General features: G+C 37.0%; 2 protein-coding genes across 4 annotated transcripts in view; one reads left to right on the forward strand and one right to left on the reverse strand.

The window, feature by feature from the left end:
• LOC308506784 (transcription elongation factor A protein 1) overlaps positions 1 to 14,119 on the reverse strand; it is a 140,465-nt gene extending 126,346 nt beyond the window's left edge. The window contains exons 1-2 of one of the 2 annotated variants that reach the window (XM_081070727.1): positions 13,857 to 14,119; positions 241 to 434 (exon numbers count right to left, since the gene is read on the reverse strand). The gene's annotated coding sequence lies outside the window, so the exon portion shown is untranslated. The remainder of the gene's footprint in view (positions 1 to 240; positions 435 to 13,856) is intronic. The other variant, XM_081070728.1, reaches the window with a different exon arrangement.
• A 43-nt stretch (positions 14,120 to 14,162) lies between these two features.
• On the forward strand, positions 14,163 to 21,575 carry MRPL15 (mitochondrial ribosomal protein L15). 2 transcript variants are annotated; one of them, XM_081070521.1, is made up of 5 exons: positions 14,163 to 14,353; positions 15,210 to 15,364; positions 16,761 to 16,926; positions 19,685 to 19,808; positions 20,306 to 21,575. In XM_081070521.1, exons 1-5 carry the CDS (start codon positions 14,246 to 14,248, stop codon positions 20,641 to 20,643), a joined length of 891 nt encoding a protein of 296 aa, XP_080926647.1. In that variant the 5' UTR covers positions 14,163 to 14,245; the 3' UTR covers positions 20,644 to 21,575. The 2 variants fall into 2 exon arrangements, with proteins under 2 accessions (XP_080926647.1, XP_080926648.1); XM_081070522.1 differs by having other exon boundaries at positions 14,204 to 14,360; positions 20,306 to 21,572.
• Positions 21,576 to 22,460: the final 885 nt, after the last annotated feature.

Genomic DNA, 22,460 nt, shown 5'->3' on the forward strand with positions numbered 1-22,460 from the left:
TTCATTCCTTCTTATGATTGAATAATACATCTTTATATTTATATGCTACATTTAGTTTATTCATTCATCTGTTGATGGAAACTTGGGTTGTTTCCACCATTTGGTTTTGTGTATAATGCTGCAATGACTATTGGCATATAAATGTCTGTTTCAAGTCCTTGCTTTCAATTCCTTTGGATATATACAATTAAGGTTGGACAATTAAGTTCACAAAATCATCCTAAAAAAAGTGCTACATACCTCATTGCTGAATATCACTATGGTCACCTTCGAAGTACTCCCCTTGGGCAGCTATGCACTGATGACAGTGCCTAGTCCACGCTTGAAAGCAATTTCGGAACTCTTTATTTTGTCATGGCCATCATAGCTGTCATCGTATTACCCTTGATGTCCTGACTGTCATTGAAATGTCTTCCTTTCAATATTTCCTTTATCTTTGGGTAAAGAAAGAAGTCATTAGGGGCCAGATTAGGTGAGTAGGAAGGGTGTTCCAATACAGTTATTTATTTACTGGCTAAAAACTCCCTCACAGACAGTGCTGTGTGAGCTGGTGCATTGTCGTGATGCAAGAGCCATGCATTGTTGGTGAAAAGTTCAGATCATCTACATTTTTCATGCAGCCTTTTCAGCACTTCCAAATAGTACACTTGGTTAACTGTCCAGTTGGTACAAATTCATAATGAATAATCTCTGTGATATAAAAAATGGTTAGTAACATCATTGCAACAAGTTCTTGGACTTAATTGTCAGACCTCGTGCCTTCATCTTTCAATATTTGGCTATGATGTGTCTGGCTGTCGACCTCCTTTCATTTATCCTACTCAGAGTCTGTTGAGCTTCTTGAATATGTAATGGTTTCAATGTATTTTGGAAGTTTTCAGCCACTATATAGTCAATATTTTCCTGCTCTTTTCCTTCTATCTCCTCTCCTTCTGTTTCTTCAATTACAAACATGAGGTGTGATCAAGTAATATGGTGAATGTTTCAATAAAAAAATTTATTACAGTAAAAGACACATTGCTATTAAACCCTCTTAGAATACTCCCCCTCTCTTCGAACACTTATCCTATTGTTCTTGCCACTTTCTGAAGCAATTCTGGAAGTCCTCTTTCCTATCTTTAGTTGTGCTGTCATGGCTGTCTCAACGTCCTGAATCATTTTTACTTTGGGGAAGAGTCAGAAGTCAAACTGTGCCAGACCCGGTGAATAAGATGGATGAGGACACACTGTAATATTTGTATTTGACAGAAATTGCCATATACCAGAAGTGATGTGTGACAAGGAACATTGTCATGATGGAGGATGATTTTTATTTTTTTATAGCACACTTTAAAACACACCTTCTCTCAATTGTAGCTCACAACCAACTTGCTGCATTGAACAAGTTGAAACTTGTCACACACTATTACTAAGGTTCGACACACTGCTTCCTGTATTGAAGATCCCTGCCTTTCTATGGGATGGCAGTTGGCAGCAGCATTCACCGTGTTTTGTGATCACAACAGAAAGTCTCCATGTCACACATCGCTTCTGGTACGGCAATTTCTGTCAAATAAAAACATTACACTGTGTTCTCATCTGCCTTTCACTGGATCTGGCACCATGTGACTTCTGACTCTTCCCCAAAGTCAAATGACCATGAAAGGTGTTTTGAATTGATTCAGGACATCAAGGTAGCCAAACAGTGCAACTAGACGTTTACAAAAGAGGACTTCCAGAACTGCTTTAGAAAGTGGCAAGAACAATGGGATAAGTGTGTTCGAAGCAAGGGGGATTAATGGCAATGTGTGTTTTGCTATAATAATTTTTTTATTGAAACATGCACTGTATTTCTTTTATCACATCTTATATGTTGGTGTGCCTAATGGTGTCCCACAACTCTCTAAGGCTCTGTTCATATTTATTCATTCTTTTTTCTCTCTGTCCCTCAGATTTCATAATCTCTATCAATCTATATTTATGTTTTCTGATTCTTCCATCTTTCAGTTTAAACTTACAACAGTAAGTTGGGCCTCTCTAGCGGATGTCCAGCTACATTCTTGATGCTCTTCCCAGAATACACTTTCTCACTTTTTTTTTTTTTTTACAATGCAGATATGCTGAAAATTTTCCAAATCTTCAATTTTGGTTAATTTTTCTATTATGAACCTCAAAACTCTTTCCAGCGATAACTCATTACCCATTTCTAAAGCCACTTTTGCCATTTTAGGAATTTGTTACAGTAATACCCTACTTCCTGGTACCAAAATCTGTATTTGCTAGGGCTGCCATAACTAAGTACCACAGGTTGGGTGGCTTAAAAACAGAAACTAATTTTTTCGTAATTCTGAAGGTGACAAGTCTGAGATCAAGGTGTTGGCAGGGTTGGTTTCTTCTAAGGTCTCTGTCATGCAGGGACTCATGCAGGGTCTCAGCTCCTGCTCCCCACATAAGAATGCAGGACATGGTGAGGCCAAACAGGAACACCCACTGAGCCATAGAGGGGAGTCATACAACTATACTCCGTGCCTCTCTGCAATCCGCACTTGCTAGCTCAGCCACCATCTTCTCGGTAGCCCCCATTTTCTGATAGCATAGCCACAGTAGTTATATTAGTGGCCAATGGCTCACTGGTTACAGCTGACGGCCAACTAGCCACAGCTGATGGCCATCCAATCACAGTTGATGGCCATTTACTATCTAAGCCAGCACCTTTCCATGTGAGGCCGAGAGCCTGGAAACTGCACTCCAGGATCTGTCCCCACACTCCACCCCTAGGGGTCTCGCCTCACAATCTACTCGACAAGCGTCTTCCACGAGTGGCCCTGTAAGAGGAGACTGGAGGTGAATGCAATACCCTGGGCACTGCCAGGGTTTTTTTAGGGCACCACCAGTCCTTCTGGGCACAGCCAGACTTCCTGGGCTTCTTAGGGTACCACCAATGTCCCTGGACACAGCCGGAGTTTCTCAGGGCACCACCAGTCCTTCTGGACACAGCCAGATTTCCTGGGCTTCTTAAGGTACCACCAATCTTCTGGGGCACAGCCAGGGCCTCTCAGGGCACTGTCACTCTCCCTGGGCACAGCCAGACTTCCTGGACTCAGCCAGGGCTCTCAGGGCACTTCCACTCTCACTGGTCACAGCCAGATTTCCTGGGCTCAGCCAGGGTTCTCAGGGCACTGCCACTCTCGCTGGACCTCTCAGGGTACCATGCTGGAACAACAGTGACTCACATTCAAGGTGCTTACACATTCTCCATGGCGGCCGGTCAAGACACAAAAGCAAACATCTGCCAGTTCCACTACATGGTGGTATGTTCCGAAACAAACAGTCAAGCGGTCCATTAAATTAGGGATTGAAGGCAATTCCCCATAGTCCATAGTCATTCTCCAGGGCTGTCCTGGGGGTGAGGGACAACCTTGACCTCACCTGCATCTCCCACGGAAGACTCAGCAAGCATTTCCTCCTGGGACTACAAGTCCTGCATCCGGGCTGCCTCAGCAAGCACTTTCCAGCCTACAGGGCCACAAGGACCTTCACTTTCTTTGGTGTGGTTGGATTAAATCTACCATTTTTCTATTTATTCATTCTGTCTCTTCTTTGTGATATTTTGCTCTTTTTCAGACTTTGTTTAGGATAACTTAGTATATTTTATGATTCCATTTAATGTCCTTTATTTACTTATTGGGAAAAAGTTATTATTCCTATCATTAATCTCTATACCTCATTGTTTTCTTTATAAGTTACTTTAGCATTTTATTAGACATCTTTAACTTATTACAATGTACCTTCTAATATTATTCTTTATGTGTAGTATAAGCTGATTATAGTTTACTTTCATTTTATCTTTCCTGGATTTTGTGCTATTATTACACATTTTATTTCTACATACCTATGTTAGTAACTCCACATTGTTGTTTTTTGGTTTAAACAGTCAATTGTGTTTTTAAAATATTTAGAAATTAAGGGGAATGTATTTTATATTTAATCACAAACATTCAATTTCTAGTGCTTTTTATTTCTTTGTATATTTCCAGATTTATAGTTAGTATTATTTTTCTTCCATCTGGAGGATTTTTTTCAATATTTATTATAATGCTGGACTGCTGGTGGTGAAGTTTTCTAGCTTTGATATGTCTGAGTCTTTATTTCACTTTCATTTATTAAGTGGATAGTTACTGTATATGGAAATCTAGGTGACCATTGGTTTTATCACTTTAAAGGTGTTGCTCCATTGTCTTCTGGCTTTCATTTATTCCAATGAGAAGTTCTCTGTCACTCGTTTGTACTTCTGTATGTGTGTCTTATTTTTCTGGCTGCTGTTTTTTATCACTGATTTTAAGAAACATGGTTATGATGTGTATTGGTGTAGTTCTTTGTTCTGCTTGGGATTCATTGAGCTTCTTGGAAATAAGATTTTATAATTTTCATTAAATTTGGAAATATTTCAGCCATTAGTTCTTCAAAATTTTTTATCCCATCCCCTCTCCTCTCTGTGGGAATCCAATTATACCTATATTAGTCCATTTGAGTACAGCTCATTGATATTTTTTTCGTTTTTCCTGTCTCATTGCAGGTGATTTCTATTAACTTTTTTAAGTTTATTAATCTCTACTTCTACAGTGTCTAATCTGATAATTTTTTCCATACTATATTTTTCTTCTCAGACATTTTTCACTTCTAGAATTTAGTTGTGATTTATTTTGTTTGTTGTCTTCTAGATTAGCAGTGTTTTTATTTTGTTAAAACCACATATAATTTACCACCTAAACCATTTATAAATGTAGTCCAGTTGTGTTAAATATTTCATTGTTGTGAATTTTTATGAATTTTTTCCTGTTTTGTTTGTTTTTTAGTTCTTTAGAATCCACATATAAGTAAAATCATATTGCGCGTATCTTTCTGTCTGACATACTCCACTCAGCACAATATCATCCAGGTCCACCCATGCTGCCGCAGATGCCAAAAACACATTCCCTTTCATGGCCTAGCAATATTCCATTACATATATATATAAATATATATATACACACATATATATATATGTAATATACATATATATGTATATTTATGTAATATATATCACCTACTCTTTATCCATTCATTCACTGATGGACACCCAGGATGCCTCCACATCTTGGCCATTGTAAACAGTGCTGCAATGAACATATGGATGCATTCGTCACCTCAAAGTAGCATTTTGCGTTTCCTTTGATAAATACCCAGAATTGGATTACTGGGTCCTTCGTCTCTTGTTATAACCTTTGTTTTAAAGTCTATTTTGTCTGATATAAGTATTGCTACTGCAGATTTTTGTTTGTTTCCACTTTCATGAAATATCTTTTTCCCATCCCATTATTTTCAGTCTGTGTGTGTCTTTTGAAGTGAAGTGAATCTCTTGTAGGCACCATATGTAAGTGTCTTCTTTTCTTATCCATTCACCCACCCTACCTTTTGATTCGAGCATTTGCTCCATGTATATTGAAAGTGATTGGTTATAGATATGCAGTTATTGCCATTTTATAATTCATATTTTTTATCTTTTTTTTTTTCATCTTAAAGAAGTCTCTCTAAGATTCTTTGTAATACTGGGTTAGTAATGATGAACTCCTTTAGCTTTTTCTTGTCTGGGAAGCTCTTTATCTGTCCTTTGATATTAAATGATAGCTTTGCTGGGTAATCTTAATTGTAGGTCCTTGCTTTCCATCACTTTGAATATATCCTGCCAATCCCTTCTGGCCTGCAAACTTTCTGTTGAGAAATCAACTGACAGTTTCATGGGAGCTCCTTTGTAGGTAACTAACTGCTTTTCTCTTGCCGCTTTTTTTTTTAAATTAAAGTTTATTGGGGTGACAATTGTTAGTAAAGTTACATAGATTTCAGGTGTACAATGCTGTATTACATCATCTATAAATCCCATTGTGTGTTCACCACCCAGAGTCAGTTCTCCTTCCATCACCATATATTTGATCCCCTTTACCCTCATCTACCACCCCCTCCGCCCTGAAATTTTTTTTTACATCTTTCCTATCTCCTTAAAATATTCATCCTTTTTTTGTTGAACATATGAACTGTATTTATACTACTTAAACATTCCTGCCAACTATTTGTATTATCTCTGTAGATTCTGAGACTTTGGTCTTGATTAAATTTTTTTTTTAGATCTTATTTTCCTGCTTCTTTGCATTTTTAAAAAATGAAATAACAAATATTGTGAATTTTGTTAGTTGCTGAAGTTGCTGTGTTTTGGTTTTTTTTCCAAAAATATTTTGGTGCCTCTTTTGAGATGCAGATAAGTCACTTGTAGTGAACTTGGTCCTTTTGAGGCTCGCTTTTTTGCTGTTAGGTGGGTCCACTGCAGCCTTTAGTACAGGAATAACTTGGTCCCAACACTGATGCAATACCCTTTTGAGAATATCCTTGTTTTTTTTTTTTTAATATAGCTGGTAGGATCATAAAGTATTCCCAGTCCTGTATGAGCTCTGGGCCTACTATATATTTTTTATTTTGTAAACTGGGTGGTGAGCACACAGGTATTCAGCTTATTAATTATATTTAATATAAGGCCTGGAATGTTTCACAATAAAGATCTCAAACAGAACAAAGGTTTTTTGAAAAAGAAATCATGAAAGCACTAGAAGAAAAAACATGTATGCCTTAGTACATCATTATAACCTTGACTGAATCTTTTTACTCCTTCCTGCAAATGTATGTGTCATATGTAATAATCATCTTGAAATGAAAATCATCAACCATTCAGAAAAATCACTGAGTCAGTCTTATGCCCATTTCTTTGATTTTTGCTGAGTTGATATGGAGAATGTATATATTTCCAGACTGTTCTTGACTTTTAGAAAAGCTAAGGCAGTTGACTGAAGCTGAGCAAACTGCAATCTTGAGTAAAGAGAATGAGGTAACATTCTATGGGCTCATTCTTTAAGCTCGGAAAAATAGTACAAAACCATTTCCTCATTCTCAGAGGGATGGGATAGCAGCAAGTCTTGGCTAGATTCACCAAGCCATCTTCTGTTTCTATTATATACTTACCAGTGGGATCAGACCTGGCAATACGGATGGCTTTGTTAAAACTCTTTCCATTAATAAGCATATATCTATGCGTTTCCCTCCCTTTTATTTTCCCTTCTGAATATGAAGTACTATGGCTGTCCTTAACACTTTCCAAATATTTCTGATTCTTTGCCTTCTGGGACATGGTAGGATCACACTTCCTAGATTTTTGGTTTGGGTGGGATAATGTACTTCTGGTCAATGAACTGTAGGTGGAAAAGTGTCACTTCCACATGAGCACTTTTCATTGCTTGTGTGAAACCCTCCCAAATCCTCTTTCCTTTTTTCACAGCAACCTGCAAGTTTCAAGATGGTGGTTGCTCTCTTAGCCTATACCCTAGAGTTAGACAGATAAGGAGCAGAGTTCCTCAGTTGGATTATGATGTAATAAGAAATAAACCTCTGCTTAGAAAGTGCTAAAAATCCTTTTGTAGCATTCAGTTCAAATGTCACTTCAGAGAGGCAATCCTTGACTAGTCAGTGTAAAAACCACCACAAATATTAGTTACTCTCCAACATACTGTTTGTCTTCATAATACTCATTACTCTAAGAAATGATTTTTATTTTTAAATTTGTACTTGTTCTATGATTTCACTGATATGTGGTATATAAACCAAAAACAACAAAAGAACAAGACAAACAAATGAGAAACAAGAACTCATAGACACAGACAATAGTTTAGTGGTTACCAGAGGGTAAGGGGAGTCGGGGGAAAGAGATGAGGGTAAGGGGGATAAAATACCTGGTGATGGAAGGAGAACTGACTCTGGGTGGTGAACACACAATGGGATTTATAGATGATGTAATACAGAATTGTACACCTGAAATCTATGTAATTGCACTAACAATTGTCACCCCAATAAATTAAAAAAAATTGTACTTGTTTATTGTATAGCAGCCCCTTCCCCCCGCACACACACAAATTCAGAAAACTACATTAGAACAGAAGATCTGCCTATCATTCACTGCAGTATTCCCGGCACTTTGAAGACAGACAGGCAGGAAGCAGATCAGCCTAATTCTTTTAGGCCATGGTAAGTTTGCATTTTATTCTAAGTGCAATGTGAAATCATTGAAAGGTAATGAGACTCTGACTACTTTTGAAGAAGGGACTGAAAGAGGGCAACAGTGGAAGTGAAAATAAAGAGATGTTTCAGTAGATTGTAGCATTTTTCTAGGCAAGATGATGATGGGTTGAACCAGCATGGCGTTTGTGGATCAAAGAGATAGCTCTTGTTGATGTGGGAAAATGGGAACGAGAGGCATCAAAAATGACAGGTTTCTGGCTTTAATAACTAGGTAAATGGAGGAGTCATTTGTTTAGATGGGGAATATAAAGGAAGAGCAGTTTTAGGGGACTGTGGCAGAGAGTTGGAAATCTAGAATTCCCTTTGATTTGTTAAGAAGATATCTCAGTCAAGTTATCAATCAAGCAGCTGGATGTATAGAAGTTGAACTCAGATTTGGGATGCAGATATAAATCTGAAAATTTACAAGCCATTTAAGATCACTCAGGGAGAACATCTACATAGAAAAAAATAAATTTCAACATTTAGAGGTCAGATAGTACAGGAGGAGCCAGTAAAAATTAACAGAGAGATCAATCAGGGATGGAAGAAACCCAGAAATGTAGGCTATCCATAAACCAAACAAAGGAAGTGTTTCAAGAAAGAAGAAGTCAACCTCCTTGAATGCTGCTAAGAAGTCATTTAAGAGAACAGATAATTTCTACTTTATCCAGCTTTACTGAGGTATAATATACAAAAATTGGTACATATTTAATATATACTCTCACATTTTGATGAGTTTGGCCATATGCATACATACATGATATCATCACCGCAATCCAGGTGACAGATATATCCATCATCTCTAAAAAATTACTTCTGTCCCCTTGCTTTTTTTGTAGTAAGAACACTAAAGTTGAAATTTACCCTCTTAAATTTTTAAGTGCAAAACACCATATTGTTAACTATAGGCAGAATATTGTAATATTGTAGATCTCTAGAACTTATTCATCTTGCATAACTGAAACTTTGTATCTATTCAACAACTCTCCATGTCCCCCATCCCCATCCTCTCTTTGGCAACCACCAATCTATTTTCTGTTTATGTAAGTTTGACTATTTTAGACACCTCATATAGGAGGAATCACACAATATTTGTTCTTCTGCGACTGACTTATTATTTCACTTAGCATAATGTCTTGTAGGTCCATCAATATTGTCACAAATGGTAGGATTACCTTAATTTTTAAGTGTGAATAATATTTAATTGTATGTATACCCCACATTTTCTTTATCCATTTGTCTGTTGATGGACATTCAGGTTGTTTTCTTATCTTGGCTATTATGAGTAATGCTGTAATAAACACAAGGGTGCAGATATCTCTACAAGATCCTTATTTTAATTCTTTAGAATATATACCCAGGAGTGGGACTGCTGGTAGTTATTTTTTAAAATTTTTGAGGAATCTTCATACTGTTTTCCATAATGGCTGCACCATTTTACACTCCCAAGAACAGTGTACAAGGGTTCCAACTTTTACACACCCTCACCAATACTTTTTATCCTTTTTTTAAATGTCATCCTAACATGTATGTGGTGATTTATCTCATTGTGGTTTTGATTTGTATCTATCACATTTGGCAATATGGAGGTTATTCACAGGAAAATGTATGAATCAAAAAGGAGGAAATAGAGATAGTCCATGTAGAACTCTTTTGAGTTTTTCTGTGAAAGCAAACAGAGAAATGGGCACAGCTGACAGATACGGAGGGATGATGGGGTAAAGAAAAGTGTTTAGTTTTTTTAGACGAGTGCTATTAGAGCATTTTTACATGCTGCTGAGACTACCCAGCATGAGATATTGATGATGCAGGAGAGAGGGTGTAATCAAAACAACAAAATCCTTAAGCATATAGGAAGGACGGGAGTTCACATCAGAGGTGGCAAGACTGACCATTAAAATGAAAAAAGCCACTTCCTTCATTTTAATAGAATGTTGAGGATGAATGAATTCTATAGGAAGGATTGTACATTTAGTAGTGAGATGTGGAGGAAGTTCCCTATAGCGTAACTTCTTTTTCTAAAGTATAAGGGAAAATTGGCAGGGAGTGAGGGAGAGGGAAGGAGAGATAGAGGGAGGAAAATAGAGGTGGGGGGTGGAGATACAAAATAGTTACTGTGGAGAGTGAAAAAGTAAATTTTCTAGAACACTGGAACAGGATGACCAATTTGAGGTTTGTGACCACGAAAAAAGCCTGTTAGTCTGAAAGGCAGTTCTTTGTGGCCAAGAAAGAGGGAAATACTGAAAACTGCTTAGAGAGAGCAAATATACAGTAATTGTAGTTTTTTTATTTACACTAAATAAGTGTATAGGCATATTATAAGATATAGCTAACAGAAGCTGGAAAATAAACGGGGATGGGAAATGTGAGAGATTGGGGATCTCGATATCTTCATCTTACACACAGTGAGGAGCAAATGTATATTTTTGAAAGTTGAAAATCCTAGAAATAGATGTTTAAAGTACATTACATTATTTAAATTACATCGTTTATAGTGAGAGAACCAAAATACTAGGAGGAAATAGTTCAGATTATCTAAATCTTCATTGATCATAAAACAAGTGAATAAACATCAAATATTGTTAAAACAATTAGTGATAGACATTCTAATTTATAAATATGGAGGCAATCACCAGAAAAAATAAAAACAAAGTTAAAAGTGACAGCCTATGGCGAACTACTGCTTCTCATTACAGGCCCTTCTGTATGATGTTGTTTTTCATAGCAAATGTACACATTACTATACTTTAATAAAATTAAAAAATCTATTTAGATGTGAATGAAGACCTTTAAGTCAGGACCAACCTTTGACAAAACTAGGTAGGTTTTATCAAGGTGACATTTATTTCCAGTCCCATTCCATGCCCTCTTCACAGCTCTCTGTATTTTTCTTCTCCTAATATCAAAGGATTCACTGCTCTTGGCTTCCTCCCACTTTCACTAAGGAAAATCACTTCTCCAGGGCTGTTTCCCACTCCTCAATTTTGATCATCACAAAATTAGCCTATTTGCCTATTATTGGCATTATTCTTTTTCTTTTTCTTTTTTTTAAAGATTTTATTGGGGAAGGGGAACAGGACTTTATTGGGGAACAGTGTGTACTTCCAGGACTTTTTCCAAGTCGTTTTCCTTTCAATCTTAGTTATGGAGGGCACAGCTCAGCTCCAGGTCCACTTGCCGTTGCTAGTTGCAGGGGGCACAGCCCACCATCCCTTGCGGGAGTCGAACTGGCAACCTTATGGTTGAGAGGATGCGCTCCAACCAACGGAGCCAACCGGGAGCTCAACGGCAGCTCAGCTCAAGATTCCGTGTTCAATCTTAGTTGCACGGGGTGCAGCCCACCATCCCTTGCAGGAGTTGAGGAGTCAAATCGACAATCTTGTGGTTGAGAGCCCACGCTCCAATCAACTGAGCCATCTGGCCACCCAGGAACTGAGCGGCAGCTCATTGACTTCATTCTACTTGCAAGGGCGCAGCTCGCTGGCCCATGTGGGAAATGAACTGGCAGTCCCGTTGCCAAGAGCTCGCGATCTAACCAACTGAGCCACAGGCACTATTCTTAATATGTCTTGCTCTTACTCCATAGAAAAATTCAGTAATAATCTAATAATTGAAACTTCTTTCTTCCTCCTGTTGCCATTCCTGCCAAATGTGTGATCTCATTTAGGGAGATGGGAGCGTTTTATGTGCCTGTTTTTGTTTTGTCTTTTTAATCTCAGACACAGGGCTTAAAATGATCAGACACTTCATTTCATAGTGTATTATCATTATGGTTTAGATAAGCCATAATGTGCGTGGTGAATTTACCCCCTTTGATTTTCACCCTCCACTCTCATTCTTTATCCACCTTGAGAATTTTCTTTTTTAAACAAAGAGTTCAAAGGAATTAATCTATGTTGACAGACTGTCAGGCACTGGGATAAGTGGGAAAAGATTATTTGGGAATGTGGGAGAAAAAGGTCTTCCCAAGGGACTTCAAATTATACCATCTTTACAATGTTCATTTCATTCTTTTTATATAATGATTCAATAGTCACTATTAACAGGCTGGAATCAAGATGGACCTTAACTAGTTGTTGAGATGTTTTCTTATTACAAGGTCTCCTTAACTTGATTTAAACAGGGTTTAACACAACACCCCAAGCATGTGCATACTTAATAAATATTAATGTGTAATGATAATGATGATGTAAAACTTCTAGAGGCTTAAGGACGGAGTAATGACTTATTCACCACATACCTTACTTTACATTCTCAAAACACACATGAAACTCATAAAATTATTTTGAGTTTTATGCTTAATCAAGATGTTGGATATAGGATAAACAAACATGGAACCTACAATTTAACTACAAACAACTATTATTTCCACTATTAACTGATTTCCACTATTAACTGATGTCCACCAATAACATTATAAAACTTGCACAAGAACATGTACTTCCAAGAAGAGTAGCAGACTGTTTCATATTTCCTGTATCTCATTTATTTGATAGTTTTTTTCCCTGATAAAAAAAATTATTGGCATTAACTCACTCAGAAATTAATAGTTATGCAAACAATGATTTTTCTAGGTATGTAGAGAAAAAAAACTGTATCTTTCTGTAGATTTGGTAACATTTTGCAATATATTTTTTAGTTTTCTTCCCAGAAGTATGGTATTTCTAACAGGGTGATGAAAAATATTGAATTGAAAACCCTTAAAGGCAGGAACTAGTTTTCACTTCCCCCCTATGTTTTCTTTTGTACTTCTAAACAGAGTCCAGATCTTATCTTCATAGTTTTATAGAACTCATATATTTGTATTTTTCTTGTATTTGTGCTATTAGGTCTACAAGATATTTACTGTTTTTTAACTTTTAAAAAATATTCAATTTTGGGAAGCAAGATCCTGTTTGATTTCATCCATGTATATTTTTCAGTAGCAAGTTCAGTGTCTTGCTCACACATATTGCTTAAAGGAATGAATGCAACCTCCTTCTGTAGTAATTTTATAGGTAACTTCAAAAAGGTTTAGTTAAACATAGAAGTAGCTGCCCTCCAAAAATTCATTTTCACTTTCACTATTTGTGATGTTAATAGGAATCAGCAGGAACAACTCCCTAGGAAGACAATGAAACATAAAAAGAACAATAAAAAGAATAAAAAGATGGTCTTTTTACACCCACTTAAGACAAAAACACAGAAGCTAATATTTTTACAGTAAAAATATTAGGCATTTTGTGTTGATGATATTCAATTTTTATATTATAAAAAATATTTTTATAATAGGGGGCAGTGTAAGTTTGAATCCTGCGTCTGCCGTTTGTTGTGAGACCTTAGTCAAGCTACCCCACCCACTTTGCCAATTCTTACTGTCTCGGTCAAATGTAAATGTAAATGTAAAATGTAATAACATCTATCTGTATGAATGGTTTAGTTAGATAAAGCGAGTTAAGATTAACTTAAAGCGTCTGGCACTTACCAAGCGCTCAGTATGGCTCCTATCATTATAAAAAGTGAAGTTAGTATTTAAGTGACCTAAAGCATAAATGAACACGGTTGAGAATGCATAGTTTGAATCTTATTCACAGGTTGGTACCAGGCATTTTAATAGCTGGACCGTGAATATTATTTTAAAAATTTTTGTGAGAAATATTTATTAATACAATTGTCCGTATCTAGTTGCACATACTGAGTATCTTCGTATTTTACCGTGTGTAATTAGCCAAGCTTAAAGCTAATAATGTAGCGCTCACGTCATTTTTCGCCCGGTTCCACGTTGAGCTCAGAGCAAACACCGCCTCAGCTTCTCTCACGTACAGCGTTTCCAGTGCGTGGCAAAAGAGAACATGGTATGTTAAGAGGCCGACATTAAGGCACAAACTCTCAAAATATGATCACACGTCCAAAGAACTAAAGAAAAAAAACAAAAGGGCACAGCAAGCAACACCCACAGAACAGACTCGCAAAACCTTCCAAATCCACTGCCTAACGCCAGGATCACGCCACGCCCCGGGGCAGAGGGCCACGCGGCCGCTGCAGTTCGACAGGGGCGGGGCCGCGGCCGTAAAGCAGCGTCCAGAGACCACGTGTGCTCCCAGGTAGCCTAGGGCGGCGGCGGTGGATCTTCTCGGTCTTGCGGGTCATGGCCGGTCCCTTGAAAGGTCGTGGGGCCAGGCCTCTGGACCTGCTCCGGGGCCTGCCCCGTGTGAGTCTGGCCAACTTAAAGCCGAATCCAGGTTCCAGGCAACCGGTAAATGGTTGGTGGCGGAGCAAGGAAGCGCTGCGGGGTGGGGGCAATGAGAGCGGCCCTTTACTGCGGGTGGTGTTCTGGGACTCCTTTCCAGAAGGGTGTTGGGATGAACGTAGTGTTGCCAAGTCCTTGTTCTCCAGAATTGCACAGAAGAAAATCTTCCCACCTGGTCCTGATTCTTAAGGTTTACATTTAAAAGCATAATTATGTTAATTAGGGAGGGGGAGCGAAGTCGCAGAAACTGCAAAATGATTTTCATTCAATTTTGGATTTAAAATGAAGTGCTTTTCTGATATGTCTTTGTCTTCATGGGAAAAATTTGAATTGATTTGTTACGTTGGATATCCCTTCTGAAAATCACTGAATACAGCTAGGAAACGTGTTGACATCTGTCACTTAAAATCAATTTGTTGCTTTCCTGAAGTGACAGGAAGTAAATTAAGAAAAATATTTTTTTTACAAATCAACTTTAAAGATATATAGGTAACAATTACATATTTACAATTGATTACAAAATAAGTTTTCTTGAATATCCTGTGTCATTGTCGTGTTTGTTTCATTCTAGGATTTTTTTTCAGTGCCAGCTTGTCCTTATCCCCATCTCATCCTTGGATCTTTGCTTTTGAAACATAACTTGGACTTTAATTAGAAGAATAAGCTACATTACATCTTTAGAGGCAAAGATTCTAATTTAGAGTGTGTGGACATTACAGCAGTTAGAACCATGCTTGGCACTTGGTAGTGTTAGTATTGGTTGGTTGGATGACTGAGTGACATAAAAGAAATATACAGTGAAAAGGCAAAATACATTTTTTAAAAATACATCTGTAGGTCTAAAACTCTTCTTTCTTTGTAGGAAAGACGACCAAGAGGTCGGAGAAGAGGTAGAAAATGTGGCAGAGGCCATAAAGGAGAACGGCAGAGAGGAACCCGGCCCAGACTAGGCTTTGAGGGAGGCCAGACTCCATTTTACATCCGAATCCCCAAATATGGGTTTAATGAAGGACATAGGTAAGATGCTTTGCTTTTTAAAGTAAAAATCCCCAATTTTCCTGAGAGTCACCTAAAAAAAAAAATAGCTTGGTAGAAATTTAAGTTCACTTTGAAGCCAATGTATGCTGTTCCCTGAACCATTTTTGGTATAATGAAACTTAGCCTGGATTAGTAGGAAAAAAAGCCCAGACATTGCACTAAGACCCACAAAATGGAGATAATAATGCCTGCTCTCCTGGTTGTTTAGAGGCTTAGCAATAATATCTATAAAAATCTGTTCCATTGTAGTCACCCAGTAATTAATGTAAATTTTCCACAAATTTGTTTATTTGTGTAAAAGAGTGAAATAAATTTTTAGAAAGGCAAATTATCTTTAGTAAAACAAAGGAAGTACTGATTTTATTTCATTACCAAAAATCAAGCTGTGGGGACAGAATCCAGAGAGCAGTTTCCAGACTCTCGGCCTCACGTGGAAAGGTGCTGGCTCGGGTAATAGATGGCCATCAGCTGTGGCTAATTGGCCATCAGCTGTAACCAGTTAGCCAATTAGTCACTGATATAACTGCACTGACTGTACTGGGTGGTTGGTTGGCAGGCAGAAAAGTAGACGGCGGATTGCGGATCGTCTGGATCCTACTTCCTGTGTGTGTGTCTCGTGGCCACCAGAGAGACTAGGGTGCAGGAAGACCTCTTATTGGGGCACTGGCGGATATTTGCTTCCTGTGTCTCCAACCTAGCTGCCAGAGAGAATACAGTGGTATGACTCCCCTATCTATGGCTCCGTTTTGGCCTCACCATGTCTTGCGTTCTTATGTGGGGAGTGGGAGCTGAGACCCCGCATGACACAAGCAATATTACATGTTTGTTAAACTTAGGAAGGTTTTATTTTATTAAACCATCTAAATTGATGGAGGAAAACATACGCAATGCAGGGTCTCAGCTCCTGCTTCCCGCAGGTGAACTCAGGATATGGTGAGGCCGAAAAGGAACACCAACGGAGCCACAGGTACGGGGTTCATACCACTATATTCTCGATTGCAGCCGGTCAAGACACAAGAAGCAAACATCCGCCAATACCCCAACAACGGGTCTTCCTGCATCACCGTCTTGCTGGTGGCCTGGCAAGACACAGGAAGTAGGATCTATGCCATCTGCAATCTGTACTTGCTAACTGCACTTGCTAGCATAGCCACAGCAGTTATATACAAAGCAATAGTGGCTAATGGCCAACTGGTTACAGCTAATGGCCATCTAATAACCGAGCCAGCACCTTTCCACTTGAGGCCGAGAGCCTGGAAACTGCTCTCTGGGACTCTGTCCCTACAACATAGGACAAAGCTTTGAGTTGATTTGGAGAATTTATAGGAAGATAAGTTTGACTGAGTTTTTCAACTGTTACATTCCTGTTTTGTAGCTTCAGACGCCAGTATCAGCCTTTAAGTCTCAACAGACTGCAGTATCTTATTGATTTGGGTCGAGTTGATCCTACTCAACCTATCGACTTAACCCAGCTTGTTAATGGGAGAGGTGTGACCATCCAGCCACTTAAAAGAGATTATGGTGTTCAGCTGGTAGAGGAGGTAAGTCTGGATTAGATTTATTGGAGTTACATAGATGGCTATTTAATTTCTATATAATCAACACTTGCCTTCTTTATTTTATATATCCCTTTTCAGTTGTCATAACCATTATGTAGTAGTGATTGTGTTACACTCAATTGTGATTTTAGAAAGCTGGCATTCTTGTGCTCGCTTCGGCAGCACATATACTAAAATTAGAAAGCTGGCATTCTCATTGAGGGCCTCTGTTCTCTGGTCCTGGGTTGCTCTTCTCTCTGTATCCATTCAGCTTGCTCCCTCGCTTCCTTTGGTTCTCTGTTCAAATGTTACCATATCAGGAAGATCTTTTTCTGACATTCTTTTATAAAGGAGTACTCACACATCCACCCTACCCTATCCCACCCCCTGCTTTACCCTGCTCAAAGCATTTTTCTTTGAATATACGAACACCTGACATTTATTACCAAGTAATGCATTTATTTTTCATTGTCTTCCTTACTATTATGTAAGTTTTTTGAGAGCAGGGGTTTTTGATTCATTGCTATGTTTTCAGTATTGGCTCATGATAGTCACTCAGTTAATATGGAGGAAAGGAATAAATCAAATCCAATTCTAATTGTAGTAAAGAAGTTTTCTGTTTATAGAAATTGGCCAGGCATTTCAAAAACAGATAAACTCACACATTGTTAACAAGCTACTCCTGTAACTTGTATATGAATAATACAGCTGTGTATGTAACTTAGTGTCCACTAGAGGGAAGCGTGTGTTTATAGAAAAACCTTTTAGATATCTTTGAAAAAGTAAACCTTATGGATAAAAGCTTTCCAAATAAAATGATTTGAAAAGAGAATACCAAATACATGAGTAAGCCTCACTATTCTACTTTGGGTGTATAAGGGAATACACATGTAAATTAACATGGAAAAAATCCATGACCTCATTAGCTAGTAAACTGCACATCCCAACAGCTTTTAACCAAGTCTATTAAACTAGCAGAAATAATCCTGAAAATTACACCAGGGCAGTGGTTGAGTAAGTACAATTACACATTATTTACAGCTTTGTAAACTGGTTAACCTTTTCTGGATTTCAGATTTGTAATAAATAGTGGCTATTAAAACTGTTTTGAGCTTTCAATATAAAATTACCAATTTGGTAATATATGTTCTAAAGGAAAAACAAAAGAAACCTAACTGATATAAAGACATTCCTAAAAATGCTTTATATAAAACTGAAAATACTGAAACTAATCCCAACGTCCAAAGATAGGGAAATGGTTAAGCAATTATGGAATAATAATTAAAAATCACAAGTAATATGACAAGAGGTTATTTTATTGAGTTAAAGGTTCCATTGATTATACAGATGCAGACCAGAATCATAGACAAAAAATGTGTGTTGGAATAATGGAATGTTTTTTGAAATACGTTGAAGTTTATAATTAAGAAAAGGAATCTGATTGGGAGCCAGCTTGTTTCAACCACACCAAAAGCAAAAAGTTTCTGGCACCACAAAAAGAATGATGAGGCCACCATCTTTTTATTTTTGTCAGAATATGTTTTGAAATTAGAGTAAAATATATAACATCCTAACTAAAGGGATCAAAATCAGATCTTTAAAGTTCAGTGCTGCACTTTTTTGGTGTTGACCATCTAGTGAAAGGTAGACATTTTTTTTTTTTTTTGGTCAGTTTAGCGAGTATAAGAAAATCAGCAGTGAATGCAAAGTGAATTTCTGTTGTTGTCTTCTGCCTTTTTCCCTAGAGAGGGCTAACCTCTCCAAAGTTCAGATATTATTGTCAGATCTGTTGTTCTTTTGCCAGTTCCAGCCCATTCATATTCTTTAACCATCTCTTGGCCTCTTGTTTACTTACCTTTTTCCCCCGAAAATAAGACCTAGCCGGACCATCAGCTCTAATGCGTCTTTTGGAGCAAAAATTAATATAAGACCCAGTCTTTTTTAATATAAGACCCGGTATAATATAATACTGTGTATAATATAATACTGGACATAATATAATATAACACCAGGTCTTATGTAATATAACATAATATATATAATACAACATAATACCTGGTCTTATATAATACATGACTGGGTATTATATAATATAATATATAATTAATATAATGTAATTATATTATAAAAATATAATTTATTATATTTAAATAATATATAATTTAAAATATATTATAAAAATATAATTATATTATAAAAAATATAATTTTTGCTCCAAAAGACGCATTAGAGCTGATGTTCCGGCTAGGTCTTATTTTCGGGGAAATACGGTATTGGTAAGTTCTTATCTATATCACATGGCATGTAGTTAAGAACACAGACACTTGTGACTAGACTCCCTGTGTTAGAATCCCAGCTTTGTGATCTTGGGCAAACTTAACTTCTCTGTGCTTCAGTGTCCCCAGCTATGATAATAGTTTAGCAATAATTCTGTCATCTACCGTTGTTATTATGATTATGCAGTATACAATTAATGAAGTACTGGGAATGGGGCATTATATTGGTGTCTACAAAATGCATTAAATGAAAAGATAGTCATCCCTGCTTATAGGGAGTGAAGATTGGTAAAACAAGGTGGTTTAAAAAATGTAAAATAATTTGATGTTGTTTGATAGGCCCTCTAAGAAGAGGTATATAGAGGAGGAATGACTTCCATTGTAGACACTTGGGAGGAGAAAACACTGTAAAAAGGAAGCTTGCCATAATTACTTTACTTTTAGTCAAGCTATCTACTAACAGACTTTGTTTTGACATATTACAGGGTGCTGACACCTTTAAGGCGAAAGTCAATATTGAAGTACAGTTGGCTTCAGAACTAGCCATTGCTGCAATTGAAAAAAATGGTGGTGTTGTTACTACAACCTTCTATGATCCAAGAAGTCTGGGTAAGCTTGTTCTGTAGTCATTTTCTTCTCTTCCTCTTTGTCTTATCTTGGCTGCCATATGAGGATTTTAAAAGTCCTCATGGTTCTTTGATTTGCAGTTTGGACATCTTAGTTTTCTGTTTCAGGATTTCCTTTTATTGGTCTGGCTATTGGGGCTCCATCTTCTTTTAATACACTTTAGCCAGTATGTCATAAAGAGGTTTTGTTTTCTGTTTTTAAACATAGTACTTAAATACGATGTTACCTATGTTTAAGAAATTCATTATTTTTTGCTAACTCAGGAGTAATTTTGTCAAGAAGCAAACTTTTGAAAATGAAGTGTTTCCACTTGCTCAATTAAGAGAAGACTACTTAATAAAAAAGGTTTTTGGAATTAAGTTCTGATCTTGGCAATATTTAAAAATTAATAATGAAAAGAAAATCATTATTAAAAGATGATCATTATTTACATAGCCAATATTTGCATCTTTCCTTTTTTATTTAAAAATGCGTTTTAGAAATTCTATGCAAACCTGTTCCATTCTTTCTACGGGGACAACCCATTCCAAAACGAATGCTTCCACCTGAAGCCCTGGTCCCATATTACACTGATGCAAAGAACCGTGGTTACCTGGCGGATCCTGCCAAATTTCCTGAAGCAAGACTTGAACTCGCCAAAAAGTATGGTTATATTTTACCTGATATCACTAAAGATGAACTCTTCAAAATGCTTAGTACTCGAAAGGATCCAAGGCAGATTTTCTTTGGTCTTGCTCCTGGATGGGTGGTGAATATGGCAGATAAGAAAATCCTAAAACCTACAGATGAGAATCTCCTCAAGTATTATAGCACATGAATTCCCTTCCAAGAAAGCAATGTTGTAAACAAATACTGGAAAAGGGAGTGAAATATATGTATCTCATTGCATTTTCTTAATTTGTAATTCTCTAGAGTTTTTTGGATGTTTTCTATGTAATCATCTCCTTTGTAAAAATTTAAAAATAAATATCTGTAGGAACTGAAACTATAGGTTCTGTCTCAAAGATACAAACTCCGTGGTGGTCTGCCAAAGGAAGATTATAACTTTAAAAATATTTCTAGTCAATTTTTTCATGATCTTTTCATCCAGGTCTTATTGTTGCAAATCAGAGTGAATGTGCAAGTGGAATGGGGTTGATTTGTATGCCTGTTCAGTCAAGGTTAGAGCAGTTGCTAGGGAGCTGGTGTCCTCTTCTTCAGTAGCCACAAGGAAGCTCTGCTACCCAGTGTTAAGATGGTAAGCCTTCAACCTGAGATGATAAAGATGTGGGCTGTGAGTTGAAGGTTTAAGACTGGTTACTAAGTAGCACTATATTTTCTAAAATTGAAACAAAAATTCCAGGTGAGTTCATTTTCTCAACTCTGATGTGTAGACAATTATTATTCAGCTATTAACATTTTTTTCCCCTGAAGAAAGTATTCTAATTCTAATTAATGTACATTTACTTATTTCATATATTGGAGACATTTGTCTTTCATTCATTTTAAGTGATGTTTAAAAAATTGTTTAGTGAGTATATAAGCCATAAAAACAGTTGGTGATTGTGAAAATTAATGTAAAAAATTCAGTAGTTAGTAAGCTTACTAAGCTTTTCAAAGATCTGTTGTATCTAAACCGTAAGAAGGCTCAATTTATCTTGATGTAATTAAATCTTGAATAATTCATGATAATTTTTCCACAGGAGAAATAGAGTGATTCCAGCTATGTATTTTATTAAAATAAAAAATTTAAAAACCTAAATGGTGCGATATTTTGTTTTGTTAACTTATTTACCTCATATATATGACCTGAGATTCAATGTATAAAGTAATTTATGTACCAAGAGTATATTTCAATTTTTACTTAGGATTATATAGTTTGGCTTATTGTTAAACCATTTCTTAATACCCAAAACTTATAAGAATCACTACTAGGACCATCTTCTATGATAGCCACTTAAGAATTACAGAGGACAGGAAAAATTTTAAAATTCTATTTTTCAGAGACCCCAAATGACAGAGTTGGGGTATTAGGATTAATTTTGGCTCCATTGATAGGAACCCCAAGTTACAGTGGCTTGAGTGAGATAAGTTTATTTTTTTCTTACAGATGAAGTGCAGATAGGAGTTTAAGGCTGAGGCTGGCTCTGCTCCACCGAGTCTCAGAGTCCCCGGCTTCTCCCTGTTCAGCTCACCTGTCCTTATAGGGAGATGCGTGTCTTCATAATCTAATAGGGGTCAACCAGGAGCCAACTTTCCTGAGGAAGATTCCTAGATGCTAGCACACAAAACTTATGCTTAAATCCCGTTGGTCAGAACTTGGATACAGTCCGCTTCTTTATGGGAGCTTGAGGTCTTCACTTGATAGCGTTATGTTCTTAGCTTAAACATTCTATTATGATGGGTGAATAACAGAGTGGCTATGTTGGATAAACAGCAGGGGAATAACGGATAAAGAGCATGGGAATTGACAACTATTTTGGCATTGATCAAACTTCAACACTGAGGTTAATTTTCTTACAATAAGCAAACATCAGAAAGAGTACAGAATTCTTTAACTCTATGCTTATTATATCCACCATTCTGGAATGCCGCATTCAGTTTGTTGGTTAATTCATTAGTCTTGGTAAGCAAAATGTTTTTGAAGGAGAGTGA

Source organism: Rhinolophus hipposideros (genome assembly GCF_964194185.1).
Source record: "Rhinolophus hipposideros genome assembly, chromosome: 13".
In the NCBI taxonomy this organism is placed as follows: domain Eukaryota; kingdom Metazoa; phylum Chordata; class Mammalia; order Chiroptera; family Rhinolophidae; genus Rhinolophus; species Rhinolophus hipposideros.